The sequence below is a fragment of the Doryrhamphus excisus genome, linkage group LG11 (assembly GCF_037039965.1).
Source record: "Doryrhamphus excisus strain RoL-2023G ecotype Guam linkage group LG11, RoL_Dexc_Guam_v1.1, whole genome shotgun sequence".
In the NCBI taxonomy this organism is placed as follows: Eukaryota; Metazoa; Chordata; class Actinopteri; order Syngnathiformes; family Syngnathidae; genus Doryrhamphus; species Doryrhamphus excisus.
In genome coordinates this window covers 18,464,392-18,476,067 of record NC_136367.1, presented here as the reverse complement: position 1 = coordinate 18,476,067, position 11,676 = coordinate 18,464,392, and the positions used below count along the sequence as shown (strand labels likewise).

At 43.2% G+C, this 11,676-nt stretch overlaps 1 protein-coding gene across 11 annotated transcripts in view; it reads left to right on the top strand.

The window, feature by feature from the left end:
* Positions 1-3,234: 3,234 nt before the first annotated feature.
* The window catches only part of cadpsb (Ca2+-dependent activator protein for secretion b), a 73,168-nt gene continuing 64,726 nt past the window's right edge, over positions 3,235-11,676 (top strand). For 4 of the 11 annotated variants that reach the window (XM_058091533.2, XM_058091124.2, XM_078794922.1 and 1 more), the window contains exon 1: positions 3,248-3,885. In XM_058091533.2, the coding sequence (XP_057947516.1) occupies positions 3,553-3,885 (333 nt within the window). In that variant the 5' untranslated portion in view covers positions 3,248-3,552. Of the gene's footprint in view, positions 3,886-11,676 lie in introns of all 11 variants that reach the window. The other 7 variants (XM_058091210.2, XM_078794923.1, XM_058091449.2 and 4 more) reach the window with 5 other exon arrangements.

Sequence of the window (11,676 nt, the reverse complement as noted above, 5' to 3'; positions counted from 1 at the left end):
ACACACACACACACATATGACTTGCACAGTTTGCGATACGCAACGTCAGCATTGCACTTCAGCACACTTCTCCCCTGAGATCCAAGTGAAGGCGACAGCTGCTGTGCATTTGCACATCTGACCAGCAGATTCCCTGGTGGTAAGCATGCTTTCAAGGACCCCTCAAGCTGGACTTCCTGTTGGCCTCGATGTTGTCCGCTGTACTGTATCTGCTTTATATAGTCTCCCCTTGTGTTTCTTTATTTTATGTGTGTCTCCCCGATCTGTGTTCAGCCCCATACGTGATTAAATCCTGCAGGCTAAGACAGTCAGGAGACTATAATCCCCTTTGGTCTTGTGCGACTGCACACTCTTGAGTTCCCGTGGGGAGACCTGGCATTCTCCAAACCTTTTAAACATGAATAATTAAGTGATGTTCTCAGTCCAGCGCCTATACGTCAACCAGAGTGTGTACACATTAAATGTTGATGCTCTTTATGGTCAGACAACACCGGACCCGCACTGCAAATGTTCATTCGGGTTCGGAACTTTAATGATTTCATTGCCTTTCCACCTAATGGGAAGAATCATTTATTAACTGTTATGATTGCGGCGCTATCAACGGCGTATGTACCATGAAGTCATGGATTGCCATACAGCTTGTAAAATTAAAATAGCACTGCTTGGCCTTCCCAGGGAACATATGTAAACAAAGACAAGTTAATAAGATGTTTGGAAGAGATGGGCAATGGAAGCTGGAACTATTATTACTTCAGTCCATAAGTAACTTCACTAAAAATACAATAATACACACTTCAAATGCTTCTGTTAAAAAATGACGGCATACAATGGAACCTCAGTTAGTGTCCACCCCGGTTAGAGTAAAAAAATAAGGCACGCCTCTTGTGGTTTTACTGTATTGTCATCACAAAACGTCCTGTTAGCATTAGCAAAGTGAAATAGGCTGATGAACGGCCTGGTTGTTTGTCACTCACATTTCTTTTTTCTGCATTTTATAGCTCTACTTAGAACCTCCTTAAGATCCAAACAGTGCAAAATGTAAATTTTTGCACAATTTTTTGGTCTGCATATTAATAATAAAAGTCTCCACCTCCACCTTTGACCCTGGAAGGATAATGTTGTTACAGTTATTATTGCCAGTCTCTCAATAGTCACCTATTATGCAAAAGTGACCTCTTAATGACGTTATATGTGTCTCTAGATCCATGAGCGCCAACTGTGAGAAAAATCCATCATGTCCCTCTGTTGTTTGCTCCACTTTTGAGAGAATTGGCGCTCAAAACACTGGCTTTTGAAGTTGTGGCTTTTCATGGCGTCATTAAGGAAAAACTCCTTTCTCATGGGCATGAGAAACGAGCCCGCCTTGTGTGTATGTGCACCACTTCACAGAGGACGCAAAAAAGCAATTCTACCAATTATCCATCAGTCAGTGACATTTAATTTACATTAAATCATCCTGGTTGAGAAACATCAGCATAATCCTTCCGATCCCTTTAACCAAAGGGCCTCGCCAAATACAGACTAACAGTGAGATTCCCATCATCAGGTGTGCCTATTAAATCGACATGTCAGTGTATGAGCGCCACACCAGAGGGAGCGTGCTTGTGCACCTGTGCCATCTTAAGTCACGCAGGCTGACACTTTGTCACTTTAATCAGGTCAACGGGGCCGCGGGTTGTGTCAGGAAGTGAGATAGCGAAGGTGTTTCAGGTTTGCTGCACTCCTGTATGTTCATCTGGCCAATTATGCTAATGCTTAAATGGTTACGCAACAAATAAAAGACATGCTAAATGACCTTTTAGTGATGTTTCAACAGTTAGATGTGCTCCAGGAGCCGTTTTATGAGAAAATTCAATAATTTGCCCCGCTTATTCTCCTTTCTTGTGCCAGAATCTTTGTTTAAAAAAAAAGAAAAAAACAACAGGCTTTGCTACACATCTTAAAAAGCAGCCTGGGGTTCTAGCTAGCCATCAGTTGGAGCTGTAAGTTGGATCGTTTTGCTTTTCTTCAGTCAATAGGCTAATCTAGCATGAGCCTAGTTCTAAACTGTGAGCACCATTTTAGCATCGTAGCTCACACAGCTATGCTAGCACTGCTAATGTTGGCGTTCTCCTGTCCTGTCCAACTCCTTGATGCTATGTTTTGGTATATTGGACAAGTGCAGAGTTGTAACAGCGGTCGTAAAAGTGGATAAAGTACTGTATCAGGCAAAATGATCTGACACATTTGTAGGTTAAATAAAAGGCAAATAAAGTAAAGTAACAAAAAAGTGATGCCATTGTTTTTTGTTTCTTTTTCAGTTGCTGCCATGAATTGAACTGCAACACAACGAGTGTTCCGTTTGTACGTCAATCTTGGTAGACATGATCCCGTACCAGCTCGAAACACGTTACCAACTTCAGAGCTACCGGATCTGCATTGAAATGAAAATCAATCAGCTTGTTATTTTACTTTATTTGCCTTTTATTTAACCTACGAATGTGTCAGATCATTTTGCCCGACCCTGTACAATAGCGCTTCTTGGAGATGCACACTCGGTCGGAGACAAACACAGCTCAGGAGTCGTCGTGCTTATACAAAAAAGCACTTTTAATCTGTCTAAATTGCAGCATCAAGGCCATAGCTTGGACAACACTTGTGAGACTTATTTAAAATTGTTGAAAAATATAGAACCTTAAATCTTTCTTGGTTTTAACACAGCTCCTGGGTCTAACTGGATTGTTGGGCTTCAGGGTACTGTATATGTTGTTTTATTGTCATTCGGCATAGACGGTCTTCTTCACGAGGGAATGTTGAGATTTATAACACTAAGATCATATTCTGACTTCTAAGAGTAACATACATGATGATCGTAGTTTGGTATGGACTCAGTGCCGGAATGAGGATTCTATATTCCCTGCCAAGGCAAGGCCAGCCCAGCTCATAAACCGTCTGTCCCATTTGGGTTTTTTACGGCTCCCGCACCGCATGCAGGTCTCATCATTCCCTGCCGACTGTCGGCATGGCTGGCCTCCACATCTCAGCATCCCTTGCACGGCAGCCATTTTAGGTGTACCACTGCTGCCTCCAGGAAGCTCAGACAAGCATCCTTCGCCGCTCTCCGTTCAGGACCAGGGACAGCTCTCTACTGCACATGCGCACAGGGAAAAAGCGAGCGAAGGGGCCATCGCCTGAATCACCCTTCCCACCCCCCCTTCCCTTCATATGTGCCCCTCCTCTTTCTCCTTTCCTCTCACCTCACCCCTTCTCCCTCCCCCTCGCATCCGCAGCAGGGACTGGCCAATAAAAGAGAGAAAACACGTAAGCATCGACGCGGGCTCGGCGCAGGCGGAGGATGCTCAGTGTGAAGCGGCATCATCCCTCAGCACCACTCACATCCTCCAAGCCACCGAGTGGAACTTGGGCCTCTCCTCCGTCCGGACCGCGGCTCTCATTCATCCTGCGGCCACACCACTAGCCACACACCGCTTGGAGGTGAGGAGGTCGGGAGGGGGGACCTAACAGCAGAAGGTCAGGATCCTGTAGCAGGAAGGTCATCGCCTCAAGAGCAAGATGTTGGATCCGTCGTCCAGCGAGGAGGAGTCTGACGGGATAGTAGAGGAGGAGAGCAAGGAGGTGATGGCCCCCCAGGCCGGATCCCGCATCTCCCCGAGCAGGACCAGCGAGAGCTCCGGCGGACTGGCGCCGAGCAGCGGCCGCAGCAGCGCCCGCCCGACCAGCCCGAGCCCGTCGGCCGCCAGCGAGGAGAAGGACGACCTGGAGAAGCTGCAGAGAGAGGAAGAGGACCGCAAGAAGAAGCTGCAGCTTTATGTGTTTGTCATGCGATGCATCGCCTATCCGTTCAATGCCAAGCAGCCGACAGACATGGCGAGGCGGCAGCAGAAGGTAAGCGCACCCCCACCTCCTCTTCGTCTTCCTCTTCCTCCATCATTATTAAGCACATGCTGATGAGACGCCTCCTTTCACAACGCAGATGTTGTCATTGATGACCTACATAAGCTACAGTACGGATGTGGGGGGCGCTGGGGGGGTGCAGGGGGTGGGGCTATCGGGTATATAGCAGCAGGGGATTCAGCACACCTCCAGTTTGTTTTTGGTGCAAAAAAAAAGAACACACAAAGAACGAGTGGGAGCACATTGAAGTAGAGCTCCTATAGTGCAATAGAAGGACACATGGTGGTGCAGAGCTGCATGCACAAAGCTCCCAAGTGAGATCAATTGTGTGCAAGGGCGTGCAAGAGGTGGTGGGTGGCCTTTGGATATGGGAGAGCGTTGCCTTTATCAACGGTACGATGAATGAATCCCTCCTCGCCATCCATTTGGCCTCCCAAGGTGACTTTTAGGCTCAAACCTCTTGAGGTAGCCGCTTTAATGAGCGTCCTCCTCTTCAGATGGAGAGCCAATGCACATCCGTCTCATTACAAAAGGTGAATATTCACTTTTATGCAAATGTTCTGCACATAAAAAACTATTCATTTGCTGGAATGACCTGATATGGGGGCACACAGTTCGGTATCAGGTTGGCGTTTTAGGAGTTGAAATAGATTGTGTCAATGAAAATCAACATGACAGGAGGAGTACTTGTATTTAACTTGCAGTCTTGTTTAGACAGTGAAGCAACATACTGTACGGTCTGCATTTTCTGCTGACTCATGCACAAGTGCATGTGGGAGGCATAAAGCACCACGTTTTCCACTTATTTGTTTTGTTTGTAGTGCCGTTTGGCGGGGGTCACCGACGGTCTAATGCATGCTTAGTAATGCACTTTTAGAAATCTGGCAGCCACAAAAGCCTTTGTGGTGGCGGGACGAAGGATCCAAAAGGCAATAAATCACAACGTCTGTCTGTAGAATTTCACTTTGTCCACATTTCAGCAAATATATTCCCTCATCTTCTGCGAAAATGAATGGCATAAGGTGCGTTCATGTGAAAGAGACCTTTAACAATTCCCGTGTTTTGTGTCATTTCAGTGCAATTGCGTAGCAATATTTGCCAACTTATAGTATATAGTCTTATATACTATAAGTACTATATGGTTTATAGACATATATAGTCTTAAACCAGTCATTCTCAGTTGTTTCTGTCAGGTCCCCTGCAGGGGACACACATATTTTCACGTCCCCCTGATTAGAAATATTCATGGTCATGAGGGTTGCTGGAGCCTATCCCAGCTGTCTGGCAAGGTACACCCTGGACTGGTTGCCAGCCAGTCAATCACAGGGCACATACAGACAAACAACCATTCACACTCACATTCATACTTATGGACAATTTGGAGTCGCTAATTAACCTAGCATGTTTTTGGAATGTAGAAGGAAACCGGAGCACCCGGAGAAAACCCACGCATGCACGGGGAGAACATGCAAACTCCACACAAAAATGGCCGAGGGTGGGATTGAACTCGGGTCTCCTCGCTCTGAGGTCTAACCACTCGCCTGCCGTGCAGCCCTGATTAGAAATACTACTGAGAAATTTAGAATATCTATTCTGTACAAACTGAAACCAGTAAAATGCAATTAAAGATATATGAGGCATACACGCATGTTCACTACAAAAGTCAAATTGAATGTCGAGTATGATAAATTCTTACATGTTGGCAGGTCTGCACTTTGAAAGTACTCCCTGCCTCTCGCACGGCTCCACAGGAGGGGGGCCCGCCCCACTCTTTGAGAAACACTGTCTTAAACGGTCATTTATTAAGCACATTTCCTATATTAGCTACTACGGATTAGTCACAGAAACACGATGAAGCAGTTTTTAATGAAAAAATAAAAAAGACGACTTAAAGCCAAAGGGAAACATATGGAGCGGCTCCATGGTAATCCGTTATTAGAGGCTCTGGCACACAGGCGGCAGCCAGTGATGGACTATCACAGAGAAACAGGCGGGGGTTCAAAGTACGTCAGCCCCACTGCTGCGTCTTCGACGTGATGCTGTAACCTTGTGAAAGGGCGACACAAAAACGGGGGGTAACCGAGCTTCCTTTTGAAGGACAGTGGAAATATTGAACATTTATCTTTCTGATGTTGATATTTTATCTAGGGTTGCATGTTTGCATGCAAGGCTTAATTGTCTTGGGACACACTTAAACTAATTTAATATTGGGACGAAATGTTAGAGTATATTGATAAATAAAAATGGTGTCCACATGGTTTCATTCATGTTTTTTTTTATCCATTAACATCCACAAACACTGTCGAATTGGACAATATGTCTGCAATAATGAAAACAAATATGGCTCATTACCGGACATGATATACCTCATAATAAGTGTTTGTGCCTTGTAGGCTTTACATTACATTTGAATGCAACATGACAGGACTAGCTATGATCGCATACATACAATCCCAGCTATGACTTACTACACTAGGGGTTTTCATAATTTGTTTTTGAGAATCCATCCAATCAACCACAAGAGAAGAATGCATGACAGAGATGGACCTGCTTAGGTTGAAAACTTCAACGTCTCTGCAGCAATATGCATTAATTCTATTTCTATTAAAATACCTGTACACATGTACACAGACTGGACACAGCATTAGGTAAAATAATGGTATTAGTTACACCAGCGCAACCAAACAATAACAGTGATGCAAATAGCCGACTGTTGTTCGACCTCGAAAACCACATAACCACATAATAGTAATTTGAAAGAATGATTGTACCCAACACTATGTATGCTTGCATGCAACATTTTTTTATGTGCACCTGCACAACCAAGTCATAACGGAAATGCAAATTTCCCACTGTTGTGCGACCTCGAAAACCACATAATGGTCATTTGAAATCATTCTTGTACCCCACACTTCTTTTGTAGACCTGCACAACCAAGTCATAACTGTAATGAAAATTTCACACTGTTGTCCGACCTCGAAAAACCACATAACGGTCATTAGAAATAATTCTTATACCCCACACTACGGATGTTTACGTGCAACACTTCTTTTGCACACATTCACAACCAAGTCATAACGGAAATGCAAATTTCCCACTGCTGTGCGACCTCGAAAACCACATAATGGTCATTTGAAATCATTCTTGTACCCCACACTCCTTTTGCAGACCTGCACAACCAAGTCATAACTGTAATGAAAATTTCACACTGTTGTCCGACCTCGAAAAACCACATAACGGTCATTAGGAATAAGTCTTATACCCCACACTACGGATGTTTACGTGCAACACTTCTTTTGCACACATTCACAACCAAGTCATAACGGAAATGCAAATTTCCCACTGTTGTGCGACCTCGAAAACCACATAATGGTCATTTGAAATCATTCTTGTACCCCACACTCCTTTTGCAGACCTGCACAACCAAGTCATAACTGTAATGAAAATTTCACACTGTTGTCCGACCTCGAAAACCACACAATGGTCATTAGAAAGAAAGACATTTCTATGTAATTTCTTTCCAAGTAGACCCCTTGGTGTTTTCCGGTTTTATTCCAGTTTAATGCAGCAGCAACAAAAAATGCCATTGCACTAACCACTATGATATCTGGATATAAAATTCCACTTTTACAAAGATAATGACGGCGGTTTGCAGTGTGGAAAGCACAGCAATGGTGTTTCTAATATGTTGCATCTTTTCTATAACTCAGTGTTAGTAGAAAGTAAGCATTGCTATCTTCAGCTGAGCAAACATGGTAGATTATATTGAAAAAAACATGACTTGCGCACTAGGTATTGCTTTGTTTTGCCTTTCATCCAGAACCTGGGATGAGGTGTCTTTGCTGGTTAGCCTCTACACGGGTGTTTAAACCTCCCAGGTGATGGAGATCGCATGGTTTGTAGGTGACGCTCATTGAAGCGATAGCAGCACACTTGTGAATTGATGTCAAAGGTGTCCCAGGGGAGATGGCAGGTCATTCATGGTGTCAGAGACCACATCACCTTGTTGACTGATGGCATTTTCTTCTCAAGTGGGCCTCCATTGCCTTCTGACTTATCTTTGCTTTGTTGAAGTGGACAAGTTGGATGCTGGGTAAGGAGACAGTGAGGCGGCGGTCCTCAGTCATACGGTACATTGTTTGAGATGGCTACTCGTATACGTTTCACTAACTTATTAACTTTGTGCACCAACTGTGGATTTTAGGAATACAGTCGTCCCTCATTTATTGTGGTTAATTGGTTACAGTTGAATATCCGCAGAAGATTCCTTATTTATAAATTGATTATTTTAATAGTTAGAGCATAGAAAACCTGTTTACGACCTTCTAAATGCTGATTTTCCACATTATTAGAGCCCTCTAGACTTAAAATAACACCCCTATAGTCACCTTTACACTAATATAGTAAACATAACAATAGAAAATGAGACATATAAGACATAAATAAGACATAGAGTCACTTACACACACACACCCGTGTTGCCAGATCCACTTATTATAAGTGATGTTGGTCTTGAACATGGATACACTGACACAGACACCCCAGCCTACAGTTTGCTGCACTTACTATACGCTTATATGAAAGTAATACTTATGTACATGTTCATTGTAAATATGTAAAAACACAGTTCTTACACACAACTAAACCTTGCAACTTGAATGCATGTACCCAGGCCTTGGCCTTTAAATGTAAAACATGTCTTCTGAATGCCTTATATTTGCATTATAGTTTATTTAGCCATTCTTATGCTAGAAAAATCTTAATTTTGGCCACACAAACCCCAATAATTTGCTTAAATATGCTTATCTTTGAGCGGTATTAGGTGGCAGTCAACCATGCGGACGACTGTAGAGGAGTTGTGAGTTCTTTGCATCATTATGAATGATGTATAATTCAATATACAGTATGGATTGCTAAGAAATAAGCTATTTTATGTGGGGTTCACGCTTGTTTCTGTACCTCCAGTATGATTTGTTATTCTTGTAAGTTAGCCTGAGCCAATCAGCTCCTTATAGAGTGGCTCTTGGCTCAGCACTTTCTAATAGCATCCAGCCTCTCCAGAGGGAGGCTCTGTGACATGAATGTGAAGTGCTGCTTGGGTGAAGGTTGCCTCACTGGTGCTGAGCATGAAACAAAAAAAAAGCCCAAAATAAAATAAACAGGTCTGTCTTTTGACACATCAGATAAAGAGATGAGACACATTAAATAAAATCCAGGGCCAGAGTATTGCTCTCATAAGTGTGTTGAAGTCATAATTGATGCATCTTTGCTGAGACCTTTATTTGCTTTTTCTGAAGGCATACAGTGTTTTAATCAAGGTAGGCATTGAATGGATGAAAGACTGGAGCTCTAATTGAGGTGCAGGAAATGAAATGGTATGTCACCTGAATGAGGCAAAGTTAATGCAATTGTCCACGACAGTGAGTGTGATTGAAATTATTATAGAATATTAATTGCCTGAAAGTGTACTGTACCTCAAATTGCAACATGTTCTTGTGAGGGTTATGAATTACCTAGGGGAATTGTTAATTATGTTCATAACAGGATTATTTCTCAAACAATATAAGCATAAGTGAGCTCTTTGCTTCCTGACGCATCAAACATGGCAGCCGTTCAGTGAGAATGCAATCTTTTGGTAAAACCTTGCTGTACTTTTATATTTATTTGTAAAAATAATGACTTTTAGGATAGGTAGGGGTAAAGGGAATTTGTACTAGAGGTTGTAAAAGGTGGTGAAATGGAGAGTTTTCTGTGAAAAATATGCTTTAAAAGTCACACAACAGAAAGGCATCATGGGTGACGTCCAATGGGACCTCAGCATACCTCAAGATCCCAATCTACTTACGAGGAAGCAAGGACAAGCATATGAACAACTATGAATAGACCGCCAAATTATTAGCCTACATTGGCTATGTGAAATCCAGGAAATAAGTTATATTATTATAACTATTATATTTTTTAGACTTTTGGACTAGGCCCACGGGCCGTAGTTTGGACACCATTGTTGAATTGTAATGTCAAGTCAAAAATGATACCCAACTCAGTCACTGTACATACAACACATGAAGGACATATAAAGTACAATATTAAATGAAATACAGTGTGAGGGCAAATACAGCACACTTTACAACATAAGAACTCAAAGACTTGCACCAGGGGAGAGGGAAAGGGCTTCCAGTGTAGGTTCCCAGCCATATTTCATGTGAAGGCGTGGAATGGGGAGGGGTCTGTGTGTAGCATTCGTGCATGTGCGTGAGTGTGTGCAGGCCGCTTCATTTAACGTACGATGTCGGTGCCTCAGTCTGTCATCATCGTGACAACCCAGAAATCCACCGTTGGAGACGCCAAATTTTTTTGACATACTGCGATCAGAAGAGACTCCCTGATGGCATGAAAATAAGGAAATAAGTTACAAAGAACAAATGTCCTGTCTTCCGCCACGTGCACCTAACTACTTCTCTTTGTCTTTTTGTGCAGTATTAACAATTCATGGGAGTGTGTCGTAACCACAAATCGTCGTAACACGAGGGGCTGCTTGTATTTTTTATGGGGCAAGCCAATCCACCGATACGTACAGGTTTTTATCCCCGCTCCTAAAGAAAAGAGCAAGATTGAATTTAAAGACGTAGAAGGAGCCCAGAGAGGTAAAAGTGACTGACGGCGTGTATGAAACAGTCACATGACAGCAGGCCACTAAAGGGGAGCTCATGTAGAATAATTTGCATTATTAGGTAAGCGCTTTAAATAGAGTTGTGCCTTGAAAAAGCACATCTTTTCACAATAAAAGCGGCTTTCCCGTCGGGGTCAAAGTAGGTTTCGCATGATTTTTGTGTCATTAGTGGCGAAGATCATTCATATGTGCTGGGGATGGATGGATGTGGGTTGAGTGACAGCTTAAAAGCAGCACAAAATAGACCCTCGCCGCCAGTCTGCGTAGGCGTAAGTCAACACACGTTAGAAGATAACCTCCGAGTGCAAGTATTTCATGTCTAAATACATATTTTCCTGTTGGTTTTGCTCCCAACCGCCAGGATTTAGCCACGTGTTTATTATTCAGATGATAAAGCAGCAGGAGCCGATGAAGTGAATAACACACCAGGCGACTGTCGTTAGGAGAAACGCGGCAATCGAAATGAAAATGTCACCCTGAGGAGTTTTTGCAGGACAATTTAGGATTTGAGCTTTCTCTCTTTATCCTTCACACGCCGCCTGGGTGCATCTGTGCTCGAACGCCACATCTCACATTGTGACGTTCGTTCGCCCTGCACCGGTTGATTTCTATTTCCGTTGCGCATGTGTTAATTAAACCTTGATGTCCCAGCAGAGCGCACGTTCTCCCGTCTGCTATCCGAAAGCTGCAATTTAATTTGTGTAGCCCAGTGCTAAACGTCTACTGCAATGTTTTATTTTCCCGACCCCACCTTGACACGCCTGATGAGTAGAGGAGCATTGTTTCCTGATGGAGCAAATCCATAAAGCTTAAAAGGAGCTTAGGGTTAGTTAGTGCTAGCCCCTGTTTGGCCGTCCCCACTGATTAATCTTCATGGCCCCTGTCAATCTTCCTCTATAAATTGCTATACAAAATGTAATCCGGTGTTTTCAGTCTATAACAGTCGTCATATAGGATATGGAACAGTGTAGGGATGAGATCATGCTGTCTCCTCATGGCAACATCTGGCATGAAGTGGGTTGTGTAAACACAAAAGAATTAAACGGGGGGGGGGGATAGATCCCTCTTTCTATACATTATTTTATTCAAATTCAATTGTAGCACTCGATCTG